General features: G+C 38.6%; 3 protein-coding genes across 3 annotated transcripts; 1 reads left to right on the top strand and 2 right to left on the bottom strand.

The window, feature by feature from the left end:
- LOC122664107 (40S ribosomal protein S13) lies at positions 1-4582 on the top strand. The gene is made up of 5 exons (XM_043859804.1): positions 1-161; positions 297-369; positions 477-615; positions 718-904; positions 4357-4582. Exons 1-5 carry the CDS (start codon positions 139-141, stop codon positions 4388-4390), a joined length of 456 nt encoding a protein of 151 aa, XP_043715739.1. The 5' UTR covers positions 1-138; the 3' UTR covers positions 4391-4582.
- Positions 4583-7021: 2439 nt separating this feature from the next.
- LOC122664105 lies at positions 7022-12117 on the bottom strand. The gene is made up of 9 exons (XM_043859803.1): positions 11836-12117; positions 11513-11679; positions 11322-11408; positions 11075-11202; positions 8085-8181; positions 7901-7978; positions 7538-7763; positions 7209-7432; positions 7022-7079 (listed from the first exon to the last, which is right to left on the bottom strand). Exons 1-9 carry the CDS (start codon positions 11942-11944, stop codon positions 7056-7058), a joined length of 1140 nt encoding a protein of 379 aa, XP_043715738.1. The 5' UTR covers positions 11945-12117; the 3' UTR covers positions 7022-7055.
- A 1320-nt stretch (positions 12118-13437) lies between these two features.
- On the bottom strand, positions 13438-14558 carry LOC122666039 (F-box protein FBW2-like). The gene is made up of 2 exons (XM_043862155.1): positions 14194-14558; positions 13438-14031 (listed from the first exon to the last, which is right to left on the bottom strand). Exons 1-2 carry the CDS (start codon positions 14556-14558, stop codon positions 13473-13475), a joined length of 924 nt encoding a protein of 307 aa, XP_043718090.1. The 3' UTR covers positions 13438-13472.
- Between the last annotated feature and the right edge of the window lie 4271 nt (positions 14559-18829).

The following is an 18829-nucleotide window of genomic DNA, read 5'->3' as shown; positions in this document are numbered from 1 at the left end:
ATAACATTGCGATAAAAACCCTAGTATCGTAGTGTTGGTTGTGTTGCTAGGGTTTCAGAATTTCAGGCTCGTGTTAGCACTTAGGTTTGAAGGAGGTAGAGAAAGACGAAGGAGAGCCTCACCTGAAACGTCGCAACCATGGGTCGTATGCACAGTCGTGGGTATGCTTCCCTCCCTTCTTGAGAAACTGAGATTTCTCTGGTTACAGCTTGAATTGGGATTTCTTTCATGTTCTTCCTAGTATCACTGAGCTTCAATTGCATTTATATTTTTGTTGGTTTTTGTTTTTGTTACAGTAAGGGTATCTCTGCATCAGCTTTACCCTATAAGAGGACACCACCTAGTTGGCTGAAGATATCAGGACAGGATGTGAGCAATCTTACGATCCTCATTTTCTGCATTCCTTATCAATGTTACTAAACTCTAAACCGCACTACAGTTTTTCTATTCTGAATGATTCGATTTTGGTGCTTTAGGTGGAAGATAACATTTGCAAGTTCGCGAAGAAGGGGTTGACCCCTTCTCAGATTGGTGTGATTCTTCGAGACTCTCACGGTATTGCTCAGGTTAGGAGCGTTACTGGAAGCAAGATCCTACGTATACTGAAGGCTCATGGTTTGTTCCTTCGTACTTTATCTATCTTGGTTTTAATGGTTTTATTATATTGGAAAATTGTAAACTTGTGGTTTCGATCTCTAATTGCATTGTTTTAATTAGGCCTTGCCCCTGAAATCCCCGAGGATCTGTACCATCTGATTAAGAAAGCCGTTGCGATCCGGAAACATCTTGAGAGAAATAGGAAGGATAAAGATTCTAAATTTAGATTGATTCTCGTAGAGAGCAGGATTCACCGACTCGCCCGCTACTACAAGCGAACAAAAAAACTCCCACCAGTCTGGAAATAGTGAGTCTGCTTTTTTAGTTACATTGATTGACATATGCTATTGATAAGTGATTATTATATTTTCACTTTTATTGTGAGTTTTTTTATTTCTAATTGTTGCTTTTAGGTTCTCACATGTTGTTCTTTATGATCTCCTAGTCCATTATCTAGAATTTGTTTGTGGAATATTTTAAGCTATTATCTAATGGCTTCTCTCAAATAGAACGGTTAATTAAATTTGGTTTGATCAAATGGGTAACTTGCGGGCCTTTGAATGAAAGTTTGCAAAACTATTGTATTCTATCGGCTTTGTTACCTTTAGTTTCATTTCTGTCAACATGTCAATCCTTATTTTCCCAGTTGTCAATCTGAGTCACGAATGGATTGTCTACTTCACTGCACTTATTTTTGTGGTTGACTTGAAAGGGTGAAAAGACAAATGTAGGATATGTAGCCGAGGTGTATGTTGAAGATGGATGTTGTTGCTTGATTGCTTCATGTCTCACAAAGGACTGAGTGTATATGGAACATATATACCCTTTTCTGGTGGTGTTTTGATATATTCTCTCTCTCTCTCTGATCTGGGTTTAGGAACCCAGTTGGTTGTCTTTCACTTTGACTAAGCATTTATTTGTAATAGCCCCTTGGGCATCATTGACCCACTCTCTCTAGGAGTCCTCGAGCAATGGAGAGACTTGTTCTATACCCTGGATGATGGGTGTAGGTTTGAGAATGAGTATTCCAAATGTCAATATGAACACTTCAGGGGCTAGGTTTGAGAATGAGTATTCCAAAAGTCAATCTGAACACTTCAGGCACTAACTTTTGAGCTTTTCTCTTTCCACCAAACATGTTGAACAATTTCTGATGAGCAATTGGAACTCCCTTACTGCCCCAAAGGTTCAAAGCTTTTCTGCAGTACTTAACCACATTGTAATTTCTCCAAGTAGCTTTTGAGATTTTCTCTTTCCATTGAGCATGTTAAACAATATCTGATGAACAATTGGAACTCTCTTTCTGCCCTTAGAGTTCAAAGCATTTCAGCAGTACTTGACCACATAAGATATTGACGGTCTTTAACTTTATTTTTTATAAGGTTCTTTAATTGGAATATTGGGTTCCCAATATCTTTATCGATTCAGAATTTTGGTTCTATTTTCCTTGACTTCTTACAAGATTTTTGAGATTTTTTTTAAAATTTTATTTTATTTAAAGGAATAAGAGATGGGAAAATCACTCACTCCCCAATACTTGCCCTATATTACTCAAACAACCTTTTTGATTCCCCCAGGAAAGCAAAGTTCCATCTCTTTTTCTCCCTTGGTAATTCAAAATCCCTGAATTACCTTTGGTCCACTGAGCCCCCTTCTATAGGCCCCTCCGGCAGCCCACCGTTGCCCGCCACCCCCACTACCCCACCTCCGACCCTGCCCTCTGAGCCCCCACCTCTGCCGTCCCATCCTTTGTATTTCCCTCCCCCACCTCAGTCCTAAGGGTGTCAAAACCAAACCGAACCGTACCATTTAAACCGAACTCGACAGATAGTTTATGAAATGGTTTGGTTTAAACCATTTAAACCAAATTATATAAATTATTGTGTATCTTGAGTAAGGGTGTTAAACGGTTTATAAGCAATTACATGGTTTGATTCGGTCTAGAGTAAATTAGATAGGAACCGTTATTGAACCATTTAATAAACGGTTTCAGATAGTAAAATCGAACCGTTTATAAATTGTTTCGGTTTAAACGGTTTTAAATGTTATTAGCATGCTTTTGAGGCTGCCAGGTTGGCCTTTGTCACTTGAGCCGAAGACGTAGTCTGAGACTCCAAGAAATAGTTGGGGCATCATGGCTTCACCCCATTGAAGATCCCTTCCTTTGAATCATTCTCTGTTCCCTTCTCTCTATTTTCCTGAATTGGGGTTTACTCCCCCCTCTTTCTTGCACAACCCATAGAGTCACTGAAACACAGGAAACCTTCCCCACACCTCCCTTCACCCAATCCCACTCCCACTCCCACTCCCACTCCCAACCCCCTCTGCAACTCCCCTCCTACCCACCTCTAGATCTCCTAAACTTTCCCGATCCTACTCCACACTATTGCTGAACTCCTTGAGCATCATTGACAGGTTGTTAATTGTTATCCACTATTTATTCCTTTTCCTTGTTAGTTTGACTTTATTAAGTACAAAATTGGCATCACTTCTTGTACTTGGATCTTAATTGTTTAATGGGCCCATAAGGGATCCAAGTTTGGTTTTTAGAATCCTGGATCTGCATTGTGGGGCAGGAAAGAAGGGGTGGGATGGGTAGTTGGGGTTGGCTGGGAGTTGCAGGGAATGACATGCGAGTTGGTGGGGAGGGGGACGAGGTGGGGCGTAGGGTGTGGAAGAGGAGGGGAGGGGACCGGAGTTAATTCTGGTTTTTTGAATTCTCAGGGAAAAATGAGAGGTGGAAGTTTGCTCTTCTGGTGGAATCAGAAAAAAACTTCGGAGTAGGGGAGTTAGAAAATGTTTGACCAAGCATAATGGAATGATAGAAATTATACCCAAGAGATAATGGATTAGCTAGGGTCAATGGGATTTGTTATACTAGACAAGTCTTCTATTTGGATTGCTGACCTGTTTGGCTATGAGTCTGTTCTCAGAACTTTGGATTTAACAAGAAATAATTCTCTGTGGGTAACTGTTATCTGTTGATTATAATGTTTTGTACATATTTTTTTGCTTTTATGTCTGAGTGGGGTTGGTGGAGTGTTGTGCTCATGGAGGAAGAAAGTAATGTTTGGATGCATTGGATCATAGGGTATTATTGTGCAATGGATTTGGTTCAGATGGTCTTTCTGAACTCCGTACTGGAGGTTTGTAGGAGAAGAAAGGGAAAAAGTTGTTTTAATTGAGGTTTCGTTTGATTATTAAGTTTCAGTTTACTTTGCATCCAAATCCCTTTGGTTTAAAAAGTTAAAATATTAATTACATGTAAAATGTATCATTTCTAAATATGGTAGGGGTAATGGTTACAAAAGTTTCTTTTTTAGGTTTGAAAATTTTCACTTTCCTTCCATTCCCCTTCAATTTCCCTTGCAACTAGCCGTAGCCTTGAGGGATTCTCTCTTAACACAAACCCTGGCTTGGTATGGTTGGGTTTGTTTAAATATTTTCTATTGAAATTCAACTTTAAGTTTGACTGTACAAATAAATACAGAAATGTTCATTAGATCAATTTTTTTTATTGGGTCTGGTGAAAACCAATCAAAAAAATTGTTCTTGATTCATGTTTTATTATCAGTGGTGTGAAGTTGCCAGTCTCTGTTATATTTCCACTTTTGGGTACATTTCGTTTCCAGGATCTTAACTTCTCTTGCATTTGCAGATTTTAATGTATTTTAGGGATTATCTTTATCTTGTATTGACAAATATTAATTTATGCTATAATGTACTTTTATTCAACTGAGAATTTTCTTTTATTTTCAGTGAGTCTACTACCGCTAGTACCCTGGTGGCGTAGGGTTCGTGCCTGCAAGTTCCGGTGGCCAGAATTCCTGCCTACGCTCATGATGGGTAGGACATATTCATAGTTAGATTAAAGAGGGAGAGGAACAGTTTTGTTTGTCTGGACCAATTGCTACTTAGCTTTTGGGTATTTCGTTCTTCATTTACTGGAGCATTTTATTTGAATTATGACTTTTTATCTTCTTCTGCTGTGATATTGTGCTTTAAATGAGGGCCTCAAACAATCCCGCTATCTCACAGGAATTTCTTGAAGTAGTTAAAAAACTCATCTTTCTGTTATTGTATTGTGTGGGTTGGAAGGGAAAATTGTCCTTTTTTTTTAATGAAAATAAAAGAAAATTTAAAATTAACTGATTACTTACAACATGACTGATATCCCAATTCAAAGTCCCCCTGAACTCCTAAATATACCCACCTGGTCCAGCCTTAGCCTTCCTGGCTAGAAAAACAATTCATCAGACAAAGGCCAACTCGGTCCTTCTGCTAATTAACTGCAGCAGGTCTTCCAAACCCATTCTGTCTTTGGCTTCTACCATGCTTGCGTTGCCAAGAAGATTATAATTCAGTCCCCCCCAAAAAAAATTTATTACTAATTTTACTATACATAATAATTGAGGCACTCATAGCCCTTCTAGAAAAAAAAAAAAAAAAAAAAAAAAAAAGGGTTCTCAATCATCACCTATAATGACGGTACAATGATCCGAAGCAGGCAAATGGCTGGGTAACGTACAAAGAAGCAATATTTCATAGCTGAAGATCAGATATTCATCAATTAACGTTTTCCAATATGACAAGAGGATGGTAAGTGCAACAACATTCGACATAAGAGACTGAGAAATCAGAAAATATGGTGATTGAGAGATTTGGAATAGGTGTACTACACCACCTATCCGTTCTCAATTTCAACACCTCATCAGCCCAAACCTTTCTAGAACATTTACCGAGAAAAGCAACATGACAACAAGATCAAAATTTGGAGCTCTAATGGAATAAAATCGATTGCAAATTTTCTAAGGAAATTTAAAACAAGACATCAAATAAGAAGGTATAGAAAATGGGTTTTGAGGTTAAAGATCCTACCGAACTTTTTTCAAAATTTGAGGTTTCATGATCGGTTATGTTCTGTTCGCTACTTATATTTATTATAGTGAAACATAATATGTAAAATGGGTTTTGAGGGACTTGTCCATGTTTGGAGGAATTCTCGTTTTGTGTAATGTTCTGGCTGTTCAAGTCTTCGTGTGCAGCAAAAAAAAATTTTCTTTCTAAAATCCTCCTGTGCAGTATGTGTGCAGAAGGAAAAATGGAAAAAATACTGTTTATCAAGGAATGAATATTCTTATACTTCTGTTGGAATTTGATTCAATGAGAAATCCCAAATGCTTGCCAGGGGTGGAGTTGGGATGGAATGAGTAAGGGGAGAGGGAGAGATTTAAAACTTAGGTTGTTTTTCGATTGGGTTACGCCTGGGAAGGAGAGGTTGTTAAGAGTTTGGTTTTTCTGGGTCAGTAGCTTCGTATGTTTGGCTTATTGGCTAATGGCCACTTTGGGCCAAGTAAAACTTGAGTTTGAGGGGGGCTCCACGATAGATTGGTATCAAAGGTGGGAATTGGACAGTAATGGGTCTAAGCTCATGCCCTTTACAGCAGATAAGGATAGTGTTGGAATTTGTCACTTCTTTTAATTGTCGCTTATCTTAATCTTAAAAGATTTTTAAGATAGAGTTATAAAAATATTTTTTTTTAAAAATTGATAGTGGACAAGTCATTTTTTTTTTGGGTAGAAGTGAACATATCATTATCAAAAGGTGTCATTATTATACATATTCTTCGAGTATTCTTCGAGTATACCTGTGAAGTGACACTAATTTTCTCATTATTGGAAAAAAATATCATACAGAAAAAAGAACAAATATTTAACACCTTGGGGATATTAATAAGAAAAATCCCCATTAAATAGACAGCTTAGTAGGGTTGGATTACTAATTTTTTAAAATTTAGATCAATTTTACTTTCATGTCGACTCTAGACAGCTCTTTTAAATTAAGTTAGCTTCACTTCCCTTGCAACAAAATTGGAGCCAAAGTAGTTTTTCTGGACAGCATCTTAATTATGAAATTTATGGACATCATAAATATCTGCCGCCTGCTAATGGGGCTAAGTTGTAGACTGGCATATATCTCAAGGTCCCTTACAAATCGTTCAATTCTAACCCAAAAGGAGTCGGCCAAGTGGAACACAAAGCTTGAAAATCCAGCAGAAAAATGAACTTTATTGAGAGCTAAAAATGTGGGGGGTATATTATTGAAGGGAAAAACTTTTCCATACTATTTCCCTCACTTATGGGGTTCTTTATTTTATTTTTTTTCTTTCACTCTAACCATGTGGATGATACCATCATTTACACCGCCATTGGTGTGGCGGGCAGATCTCACTATTTAGAGGTGATGAGTTCAACTCTCCCTGCAGAGCCCTAAAATCCAAAAAAAATAAATTAAAAAAATGGTGCCAATTATAACTATAAATTTGATTTATATACTATTGAAAAGAAAAAGAATTGTATGAAATTAGTAAATGATTGGCTATCATCTTCATGGTACAGTAACCCCCCCCCCCCCCCCCCTTCTCCTCTTAAAGCTCCAGCGGCAAAGATGCTAAAAATTAGTTGGGGTTGAGAACAACATGCTGCAAAAAGGAGAGAAAGTGGTTACAGTAACCCCTTTGAGAACAGGTAATAATAACACAGATGAAATGATTGAAAAGTAACAAGAATAATGACATTGAAGCTTAACAATTTAAAACCAAGCAGGATACCTTAATCTGTGTCCTGTTATATGTGTAGGTGATATGAACAAATCCATCACTGGCTTGGATTACAGCAGGATAAGAGAATTCCATTTCCAAATTATCCTCTAATGTTACCATCTCATTCCAGGAGTCACCATCATCTGACGAGATGGCTACTTTGAGAACGCCTCTTGAGATTGTGTTGTATGCAAGTAATATACGCCCATCATTCAATTTAACCCCATCAATTCCTAGTTAATAGATACCAAAGCATAAACCAGTTAACAAGCTCAGGTAAAAGAAAATAGTATTAGCTTATTTGATGCAGGAAACAACAACTAGTGAGAGTTATCAACCTGAATTTGGGTTCGGGAGTTCTGTAGGCTTTGCATAACTCCAGGTCATACCACCATCATAGGATTCTGACATAAAAATTCTACCTATTCCTTCAAAAGATCGCAGAAGAACACGTAATGTCCCATTTGCAGTCATGTAGGGAACTGGTTGGATCACACTGAGAGATTCATTCTCTATAAATATTGGTCCAAATTTCCTCCATGATTGTCCTGCATCTGCTGTGACCTACGAGCAGTGTGAGTTGTATGACATGTAAACTCAAATGTCCATACACATTGTTTCTTATTTTTCTTCCCATTATCATTAGGGAAACATACTTCCTGGAATTGATGAGTGTGAGAGTATATTTTTAAGTTAAGTACCTCTATCCATGCACCCCAAGAGTTCCAACTTTCCACAGAAGATCCACAGAGCAAGCGTCCATCCTCCAGTAAGATAGGCTGAGAAAGAAGGATTAAACACGGATTTGTCTGAACACCTTATATCTAGATTTAAGTTCCATTATATATCACAGATAATGTACTGGAGAATGAATTCATGTTCTACCTTATTCTTGCTGGGTCCTATTATTCCAGGTGGAAGTTGTTCCCTTTCCATCCAAGTGATACCTCCATCTAATGACCGCTTCCTGCATCCACTCCATCTGAAAAATTGATTTGATACCAGTGAGCATGACAAATGAAAATGCAGATTGGTGTATATACAAATGAGTTCTTTATGAGCTTCAGCTCAAGTTTCATTATCACAGCAACAAACATTAGCAGAGTATACAAACGTGTGGTTGACTGTCATGGGTTGCAAGATGGAGTAATTGTAAGGGTGTAAATCAATCGGGTTCAGTTTATCTTGATTTGGTACCCTGCTTATTGGGTCGAGATCAAGACTGACCAACTAACCGACTGGTCTCGGGGATGCCACACTGAAACCATATATTAATTTGTCTGTCAGTCTCGGTCAATCAAGCTGTATTCTGTCTGAGGATCGACTGCCCAACCAGTTAAGCCATCTTTCATCCTATAGTGTGGTCTATAACAGATTAATTGGCCCTGAATAGGTCTTAATCAGTCAAAATTTGTCATATTGGTGCATTCGGTCTAATTGGTTGGTCCCATCATCCTAGGCAGGTTAGACACTTAGAGGCCAGCCGGTTAATTAATCAGTCTTCAATCCTCAAGCCAAGACCTAACAACGTATTAAATGCTCAGTCAGACTCTCGATCTTGATTGGTTGTCCTGGTCAGGTTAGTCGGTTGGGATAAGGGTTTGACAACCTTAAATACTTGTTTTCCCAAAAAACAACTAAGGCTATTCTATGCTATGCTCTGGAGCAGTCCAGGATAAATGGAGAACATCATGTCATGAAGACAACCAACCAGATTTAAGAATATATACAACTTTTAGGGCTTGCATAGCAGCCAAATTTTGGCAAACTAAGGTTTTCCAACAGAAAAAGAAAGACAGCATATTAGTTCACAAAATATTGAGCAAAAAAAACCAGGCAAACCAGTAAGGACATGGATTTGGGAGCCTAAAATGATAAGTATTTCTCACTTCTCAAAGACAGGGCATGAAGTTGACTTTTGCTTCCCTAATCTGTTTGCTAAGAACCTCATTCTTTATCGTTGAAATTTCCATATTCTATTGAGTCCTACCTAGAATCTTAATTCAGTCCCTGGGAAAGGATAATAGATGCAAAAGAAGAGGCATAATTGCACTACTGGAGAATGTAGCAGCAATCTCGTATTGAAGTCAAATTAGCAACAACTTCAAATTTTAATAATTGTAAGTCAGTGCTTCCTTGAGTACCCCAGGTGAATTACCATTGCTTAAGTTTCAAGGTATCCAAGCAAAGGAAGTCAGTGAGTTAAGATGACTAGTGATACCTTTGTTCATAAGGTTTCTATACAGGTTGAATTATCCATGAAATGAAATTCGATACAGTTTGAGCTATCCAACGAATGAGATTCGGTTCAAAGAGGACCAAGGAATCTGGTAAACTGGTAATAGTGTACCAATTAACTTGAGATAGATGGCTTTCTGAGAATCACATTATCACATACATACAGGTAAGGTAATCAACATGCTGGCTCCATGGTCAATCAAGATGTGTCATTTTTTTTTACTGTGGGAATGCAGGTTGGATCTACTCAACACACAGACACACTAAAGTATACTTCAGGCTGCTGACGTTGTCAAGTTTGGTATATAGTAGCTATTCCAAGAATAAGGCCGCTACATCCTTCCCTTTCACCCCTCACTAGGGTGTAGTACTGTTTTCTTAATTAATAAAACTAGACTAAGCTAATCATCCTCCTTAACAAACAGGGAAAAATTAAAATAATAATAATAATAAAGAGTGAGGGGGCAGGGGTGTAGGAGATTTCTCCTTGGAAACTTCAATATTCTGTGAAAAAATGACTAAGTTATATTCTACCAGCACAGATTTGGGGAGCAATCCAAGACAAACAAGGAAAAATCTTGTTGTATTGTGTTGGTTCAAATAGAAGATAAAAATGATGCAGAGTTGAGGGCATCAGAATTTTGGTTGCAGTTTATCTCCCTGTTGGGTATGAATTCAGTTATAATTGAAAAACTTGATGGTTATTATTAGCACTTAGCAGCGGATGTCCACAACTGAAGATGGGTTGTGGAGATTTGACTCATCAAGAGTAGGAATCATGCATCAACCTTGATGAACACCTCCTTGCAGTGAACCCAAAATCATGAAATGCCCTGGCAGATGAGTAGCTAAAGGGGTTATACATGGAGCAAAAATGTATACTTGGCTTGGCCACAGTGTGTGGGAGTCTTAAATAATTGATGTATATAAAGATGACAAGCCTCTACGAGGGTCGTTTGACTTTCCATTGTATCTAATATAAGTATTCTGTTATTCATTAAGTAAAAATGACAAAATTATTACTCTGTATTTTTGTCTAAGTTGAATATAGAAAACCAAGATAAAGAATGTTGAAGTACAAGAAAGATTGATAAGAAGACCATCATCTGACTGGAGAAATTCCAATCCATTTTGGGATTTGTGACAATGTACTACACAGGGATTCATGACTGTCTAATCCACTCTTCTTCCATGATTAATATAAAATCCAGGCACTTTGAACATACAAAAAGAATCACATTTATTCAACTATCATAGAAGCAACCAAGATAAATGTCTACAGTTTTCAACTTTTTAACCTAGAAGAAATGCTTAACTCCTCTCAAATTCAATATAGCACAAAGCCTCTATCTTGTTTTACAACAGAGCAATTCCAAGACCAACGGTTACATAAGCAAATCAGTTTTATTGGCCGAAAAAGTGAAACTTCCAAAGAATATTCTCTGTATGAACATTATACTAATAGCTTCATCATGAGTTTGATCATGGATTTCATATCTGCATCTTGTAAGACAGTTGAGGTCCATTTACTTAATAAAAAATAATTAATAATTAGGGATTTTGAGATGAGAATACCGAATACCAATAATAAAAAAGTAATCACAGAATGCAGTGAACGGTTGAAAACTAAAACTCACTTCTGGACCTCCTGACCAATCTTATAGAACAGTAGCAATTCATTTGATGGAAGCTTGAATAGTACAGGATTCCACATTGGCACATCAGGTTCTTCATCGACCACAATAGGAGGATGCCATGAGCCATCCTAAACAAGAACAACAATCAAACTGAAAGATCAATTAAAAGAAAAATAAAGAAAGACACCCCCCCCCCCCGGGTAAAAAATGAAGGATATCGAAATGCGGACAGTAATCTATGTCTTACCTTGTAAGTCTGCAACCAAATTTTCACATCAGGTGCTCCCTCGTGAGAACCACCAAAGTAGGCAACAAGAAAAAGATCTTTCTTAACCTATAAAGACCAGCAAACATCATCAACATCATCTCTTTGGACCAAAACATTTGAAAAAAATTAAAAATTGGGGGAAAGATGAAGACAAGTATCATCTCCATCACCTCAACGATAGTGGAGGCATGACAGCTATTGAAAGGAACCGAGTTTGCAGCAAAGATGAACTCCTCTACCACTAGACCCACAATATTATGACTCTGTTTCACCCTCTGATCTGGTACTAAACCCTCCACCATACCAATGCTGGAGATCGAAACCCTCCTGTTTTCCTGCAAATTTCGCACAATTAGTGTACCCTTATTTAAAAAGAATCACAGAAAACGTTAGAGAGAGGTGGTTGTTGAGTTCTGATATCTGTAATTTGTTCTACAAGTACTGTACTTTCTCAAACATACAGTGAAATTAAGGAAGAAGAACGAGTGAAAATTGGGGAAGGAGCTTCTGGAGCTGCTGGAGCTTCTGATGCTGCGACTGATGCTACAAAACAACAAAGACAACCAGAGTACCAACGCCATGACTACCATTGACTTCCACATCCTTCTTTACCCCTTGAATCTTTATTTCAGTTAGGGAGAAAAGGGTTTCTTTCTTTTAACGAAACTGGGTTCAAGGACAGATTTATTTATGTGGGTTAACACCCTTTCAGACAAAATCCCTCCCTTTGTACGAAAGAGAGACTACCGTATTACGTCACACCGAAACAGAGAGACAGAGGAATCTTTTGTGACTTTCTTTTAATTTGGCAGGTAATGAAAAGAGAAGCGGAAGTGCTCTGCATTTTCAATTCTTTATCAGTTAATCATATCTGCAGTGAGGGATCGACTGCAAATACTAGCGTATTTTAATGGGTAAATCACCAACTGCTCTGTTTCTTCTTTCCTCCCCCACCATAGCCATAACCCGGCCGGCAGTCATGAAGGTATCTTTTGTTGCACACTCCCAGTCCCTGTAAATGTAAATCCATGAAGAGCATTCCATAAAGTGACAATTCCAACCATCCAATATCTACTAAATGGGTCAATTTTTTGACAAAACTCATTTGTCTCCTGAATGCAGAACAATAAGAATTTAGTTCGTCTCCAAGGAGCCCACCACGCCTAGGATTCATCCCGTCATTTGGGCTATGCCATAAACATCTCTAAGTGTGTGCCAAAATGTGTGCTATACAGCTCAACTGCTAGATACATCCTAGGCGCGCCCTAAATGCTGGGCTCTCATGCGAATAATAATCACCATTTTAACAGCGCATTTGTCCTACATAGGATTGACTTGGTCAAACAATCTTAAAATCAATCCAAATTTCTTGATTACGTTTTCATAGTATACACTTGTATTCAAATAGGGTTTGAAAAAAAATATCTAATTTGCTTATATTTTATGAAGATTCTCTTTTCAATCCTATGGGACCATGGATTTAATAATGTATTTGACAGTTCTTCATAATAGGGACCATCTCCTACCTCTTCATCACTAGAGTCTTCAAAGCTTAGGAAGCATAAGTTAGAAACCCTCATTAGTGAATCCTCTTCTTTGGACTCACCAGTGTCATATTCATCCCTTGTGGTTTACATAGCATTCCTCCTCCTAAGGAGCATTCATTAACCACGTGATTTAAGAATCTTGTTTACTATGTCGAAAGTGGGATATACCTTTCCAAGGGCATTTAAAGTATGAAAATTTATATATACCATCCTTGAAGTTTGACGAAAGGATATTTTCACCCCCTAATTTTGAAAAATTCTACGTATCTCCCTGAGGTTTGCAAACGGTAACAAATAAGCCCATTCCGTGAGTTCATGATTAACACTATTAAAAATTAGACTTGTACTGATGGAATTGTCCTTACAAGAAAAAAAAAAAAAAAAAAAAAAAAAAAACCTCAGAGAAGATGAGTTGCAGGTATAGAACAAACTACCAATACCCTCACCGTCCACAGTTCGATTCAAGCAGTACTCGATCAAAATTGTAATCCAAGAACTAAGACCCTCAACAGAGCAGGGATAGGAATATAGTCTAATTTACCAAAAGTCAAAAAAACCAAAAAGGAGATGAAGAACTTGTAAGCTATCCATCACTCTGTTCTGAGTCCAAAGGTGAGAATTCTGAGGCTTCATCCTCTTCAGCATCACTACCATCGTCAGACAATGGTAAATCATCAAAATTGGCATCCCAAGGGCTCTTGAAGACGGCGAGACGACCACACTTCTCCTCAAGATTGCCTTCCAACTTCACATTCCAACACCCTTGTATGTCGAGGTGAGTGAGGGACTGGCATTTAGTCAGTATGGCATCGAGACCACGGTCGCGGAAGCGGCCATATCCAAGCTCAAGTTCACAGAGCCCTGGCATTGAATCGGCAATAACCATGGCCTCCCCATCGTCTACTTGAGGTTCCGGTGCTGCAGGAAACTGCAATTCTGGTGGTGGTGGTGGCGGCATGTTTCTCCTCAAACGAACCAAAGACTTGCAGTGCATCCCCAAAGCAGCAAGACCTTTGCAAGTGATCTTCAAACAGTAACTGATATCCAATAACGCCACTTTTGAGAGCGATTCAGCGTGTTTCTCCACTATCCTATCGGTCACCTCGCTCATTGGAATCTTCAATACCTTCAAGCATCTCCCACTGCATATGCAGAACGCCAAAAGGAAAAATCCAGAAATGGAAATCTCAATAAACTGAAACCCAGTATTTCCTTCCCATGTTACTTAACTTCTAAGAAAGATTGAAGAAATAAGAGAACCAATGAAAAATGAATGAAAAACGAAAATTAAAATCGATAATTACTAGTTGGCGACGTAAGAGAAACCGGAGTCACCAAGCTTGTAAGCGGAGAGTAGTCGAACAGAGTCTCTGCTACGACGGACAAGACGACGAACTAAACAATCGGTGACATCGGTGCTGCTGCACCGACGACACCACTTCTCGACATCAATGTCGGTCCAGCAGTAAGGACCAGCGATGGTCTCTCGCCATGATTTGCAGACGAGTTGGACCTCCTGAACCAACTCCTCTGCTGGAATTCGAACAAAAATCAAAGCCAATATCTCAGGGCTCAATCCTTCCCACCATCCTGATCTTCCACAACCGTCGTTCCCAGTGTCGGCACCGGAACCAGCATCGGAGCAAACGCTTTTGCTCTCCCTGTTCATCTTCTGCGCTCCTTCCTCTGGTGTGGCGTGAAACAGGCCTTTCTTCCGTCTCCACTTGAGAGAATCTCGACTTCTGCTTGAATCGAGCAATGGACGGCGAGGGTCTTGGTAGGTTCTTCCATACCCAAAATCGATTGGGGAAGATGAGTTGCAGGTGTTTTTTTAATTTTATTTTTCTAAACGCAATTTCATCAATTCAAGTTTAATTTTTAACAGTGTTAGTCATATGAACTGATGGAATGGGTTTATCTGTTACCGTTTACAAACCTCAGGGAGATATGCAAAATTTTCCTAAACTGGGGGATGAAAATATCTTTTCGTCAAACCTCAGGGGTGGTATGTGTAAATTGCCATTTAAAGTATTAACAATATCTGAAAATCTGAAAACCTAGCATGCATCATAGATATTAAGGGTGTCAAAAGTTGGCCCACACCGATAGGTCTGACCTGAATTGACCAATTGAAGCTTGAGACTGACCCAATCGATTACTAAACATGTTAGGCTGGTGCACCGACCGTTTAATAATTGGGTGTTCACGGTGCAAGGTAGTAGTCCAATAATCGCTCTATTGGGATCAACTAAATATTGTGACCGATCGATAACTTGTCTGTTTAGCCGATTTAAGGCAATGTAGGCTGATTATAAATCATTTATAGCCCGTTTATAGCTCGATTAGTCAATAACCTGTTTAAAGCTTGATTACTTGAGCATTATTATTTACTGGTAATCGATTGACCAAATAGAAACGTGTTCATGCCTTAGCCTACAAAGCTTGATTCATTGCTTTGGAGTTGAAGGTGAAACTCTTCTTTTCTTTTTTCATCTATATTAATCTCGGCATGTCATACAACAAATCTTGCTCAATAGTGACTATAAGTCTATAAGAACTTTATATCCTACCTCCACTGTCTCCTAAAATATCATAATCAAGACTTTTAAGGAAGATCATCATCCTATTCTTACAATAGTTGTAGTTGGATCCATTGAACATGGATGGATGGGTAAAGAAAGAACCCTCTATATGATCGGTGCTTGAAGTTGCCATCTTTCGAACTTCTTAAGCTTCAACTTGATGGAACTTTAAACTTTGATACAAATTTTGGATCAAGCAACCCAAGAAGGGAAGAATTGAGTAAGAGAATAAAAATGACAACTAAAAAACTTGTTTATCCAATGACCTTTGATGAGCCACAATAATTGTTACAAAAACTATAGTATGTGAAAATGAATTGAGAAGAAGACAGAGAGACAATGTTAGACACACAAGGATTCAGAATGGTTCGACAACTTGCTAATATCTATTAACATGAAGTATCTTCTTGGAATTTCTACTAAAGTGATCAATTCGATCAACATTCACAACGATTTTACGAGATCAACACAAACCCAAGTGTTTGGGCTCAAACTTAGTGGTTTATTAGATTTACCACAACAACCTTACAACACTCCCAAAGTTTAGATGAAGAAATCCAAACTCCAAAAGCCAAGACAATTAAAGTAAAGCTCAAACAAAACCGTCAGTATGTTCCAAAATACTCTCTTGATACGCATTCCCACTCGCTGACGCCACTCAATGATTGAGATCCCATTGACTTTGGTTGGAGGGAAACTTGGCCATTTCTTTTATGGAAAAAAAAGGATTGTCTTCGGTCCAAAAGCATGGTTTGGTTCTTATGTTCAGACATAAAAATCCCTCGTGCCGGCGCAGGGGCCACGCTTCGGGACAGAAAACGTTTTTTTGTTCTCACATTTGCGAAACAGGGTTAGGCGAATAAACCAGAAGGCTCGCTTCTACAATCATGGGCTACATCTTGGTTCCTGAGCCACCAACAGAGGAGAACTCCTTACTGAATCAACTACAACACCGTTCTTCTGCGCACGGTCAGTTGTTACTATCTTCTCGTTCTCCTGTAATCATTTAAACAAACGCTTTGCTTTTCTCTCCTTTAATTTCATTTCTGAATCTTGTCGATGAATGAGCAAGCAATAGTAGCTTTGAACATGGTGGATGGTCGATTTTGCTGTCCACATTTATTTTTTCTACGTTGAATCTCTTGCAACTCACTTGATTTGGGTAAAATACGAAGAAGGAGAGAAGAAGAATCTGTGTAATGTTTGGATTTCTCAGATTTCGTACTCTTTTCTATGCAGTAGTCCCTACAACGTCACCTAGTAAAATCCCAGTTATTATTCCCATGGGTGAAATCTCTCACTCGGGATCCATATCGGGTTTTGTTTCTTCCCTCAACCGTCCCTGCTTATTCTTCTTCTTCGTCAGTGATGCCCAAAATTCATTGAAACAGAGTCTCTCTGTTTTCAATGAAGATGGAGAAGTATAAGAATGCTGCTAGGGTTGTTTAACCCCAAATGGTTGGTTATGGTCTTGCGGACGAGATGAAGAGGGCAGGCTTGGGTTAGGACTGTCTCAAGAATCAAGATAAGCCCCAATCAGCTGATACTACATTGAGGAATCATATGGTGGACACGATGAATAGGAATTTGGTTGAAAGTTTAGTCCTTGTTTCAGATGATTCTGATTTTGTCAATGTTTTAAGTGAAGCAAGATTGAGGCGTCTGAAAACTGTTGTTACTAGTGATAATAATGATGAGGCTCTTTGGGGATGTGTTGATACAGGGTTTTCATAGAAGAAAGTCATTTTGGGGAAGGCCAAGTCTGTGAGGCGTTGGAGAGACTTGAATGAATGGACATATTAATGTAGACTGTCCACTGGGGTTAACAGTCCCAAAATAGGCTTCAAACTCCAATGAACTCAGGTAAACAGACTTAGACTTAAGTAGAAGAAAGTAATCAATCGAATCTGAGAATTATGTTTGAACAGGGAGAGAACTTTAGATACTCACAGTAGGGTTTCAGAAGTAGTAGCAGCAACAAATAGAAGGGGTCAAAATAGGGATCGAGCAGTCCACTTTAGGGGTAGAGCAAAACCCTAAAATCCTATAGTGAGCAGGACTTAGAATAAGCACCAATAGAAATTCGAGTTCTGCAGAAGAAACCCAGGTCGCAGCAGAGACGCAAGTGGACTAAAGGCTGGTTTTATGGGTTAATCTACAGACTACAGCAGCAAAGCTGGAGTCTTCTTGCACAGCAGTAGGGTTTCAGCAGCAGTTCAGATCAAGGAGAAACAACAGTCTTCAAATAGCAGCAACAGAGAAGAAAACACAGGAAAGAAAAGAGCTCGAGATAGAGTTGGGTGGGGGTTGGGCTTTCTCAGCCCTGGGTCTCTCACCCACAGCTATCTCAGCTGTTGAACAGGGAATATCCTCCCAAGGTTGAGTGCAAGCATTGCCTCAAAATTTCATTCATTGATTCATTGTCCTCTTCCATTACAATGGCTGCCTATTTAATAGCTTAGGCAAGCGTACAAAAACAAAGTAAAAAATAGCAACTAGTAGAAATTTGAAAATAGAAACTAATTGGAAATAGAAAGTACTAAAGGCTTTATAGAAATCCACCCTTCTAAACATGCAAGGACAACCATTAGAAACTACTAGGCAGCTACTGAGGTTGACTGGTCAAAGACCAGTTGCATCAAATTTCATGCAGCACTTTTTTTTGGTCTTCTAGAAGCTCTGCTGGGCTGGCTCCAGCTGGTCCAATCCTGGCCCATTAGAACCTGATTCGATGGGCCAGTTGCCGCTGGACCAGTTTGGTTCTTCTTCTTCTTTCTTTGGTAGTGTAGGGCTAGTCATGGGATCTACATCACATATAAGCATGAATTGAAGAAGGAAAAGTTTGAGCCTTGGTGGAAACCGGACTCTGATAATGACAATGCTGCATCAAAATCTTTTCAATGTTTTTTTCATTGTCATCTCTCTCATTGGTTTTGTAAAATGGTCAAGTTTTATCCTATTTATTGGCCTTATTAACAAGTGAGGAGAACTATTAAAACCTTTTTTTTTTTTTCTGATTCGCTTCCCTTCTGAATCACTTTTGACTGTCTTGATTATGAAAACTTCTCTGCGACTTTTAACTGTTTAATTACGTATTTAGGAATATACTGAAAATGAATCTCTACTTGAAGTAGCATGTCTACTTTGTTCTCGTCTCTAGAGTCTAGATATAAGATAGAATAAAGTTGGTTGGCTTTGTTTTGGCATTTATAAGTGCATCTAAGTTGAAAAAGAAACAGAGTGAAGTTATCTTATTTCTTCAAGTGAATAAGATGACATAATTAGGACTCAACTGCTATCTATGATAACAGAAGGTCTCTGTTATCTATCCAACCCCCCCCCCCCCCCGACAAAAAAA

The sequence above is a fragment of the Telopea speciosissima genome, chromosome 6 (assembly GCF_018873765.1).
Source record: "Telopea speciosissima isolate NSW1024214 ecotype Mountain lineage chromosome 6, Tspe_v1, whole genome shotgun sequence".
Taxonomy (NCBI): domain Eukaryota; kingdom Viridiplantae; phylum Streptophyta; class Magnoliopsida; order Proteales; family Proteaceae; genus Telopea; species Telopea speciosissima.
Note: the sequence above shows the minus strand (reverse complement) of the source record. Positions and strands in the feature narration are given on the sequence as shown.

What these genes read in the sequence shown, in the direction of transcription:
- LOC122664107 (XM_043859804.1), top strand. Translation starts at nt 139, where the DNA reads ATGGGTCGTATGCACAGTCGTGG. An exon ending in GGTCGTATGCACAGTCGTGG is followed by an intron (nt 162 to 296) that starts GTATGCTTCCCT and finishes TTTTTGTTACAG; the next exon opens with TAAGGGTATCTCTGCATCAG. An exon ending in ACGTATACTGAAGGCTCATG is followed by an intron (nt 616 to 717) that starts GTTTGTTCCTTC and finishes TGTTTTAATTAG; the next exon opens with GCCTTGCCCCTGAAATCCCC.
- LOC122664105 (XM_043859803.1), bottom strand. Translation starts at nt 11,944, where the DNA reads ATGTGGAAGTCAATGGTAGTCATGGCGTTGGTACTCTGGTTGTCTTTG. An exon ending in CTCCAGAAGCTCCTTCCCCA is followed by an intron (nt 11,680 to 11,835) that starts ATTTTCACTCGT and finishes TGCGAAATTTGC; the next exon opens with AGGAAAACAGGAGGGTTTCG. An exon ending in TAGGACCCAGCAAGAATAAG is followed by an intron (nt 7,979 to 8,084) that starts GTAGAACATGAA and finishes CTTCTTTCTCAG; the next exon opens with CCTATCTTACTGGAGGATGG.
- LOC122666039 (XM_043862155.1), bottom strand. Translation starts at nt 14,558, where the DNA reads ATGAACAGGGAGAGCAAAAGCGTTTGCTCCGATGCTGGTTCCGGTGCC. An exon ending in TTCTCTTACGTCGCCAACTA is followed by an intron (nt 14,032 to 14,193) that starts GTAATTATCGAT and finishes CTGCATATGCAG; the next exon opens with TGGGAGATGCTTGAAGGTAT.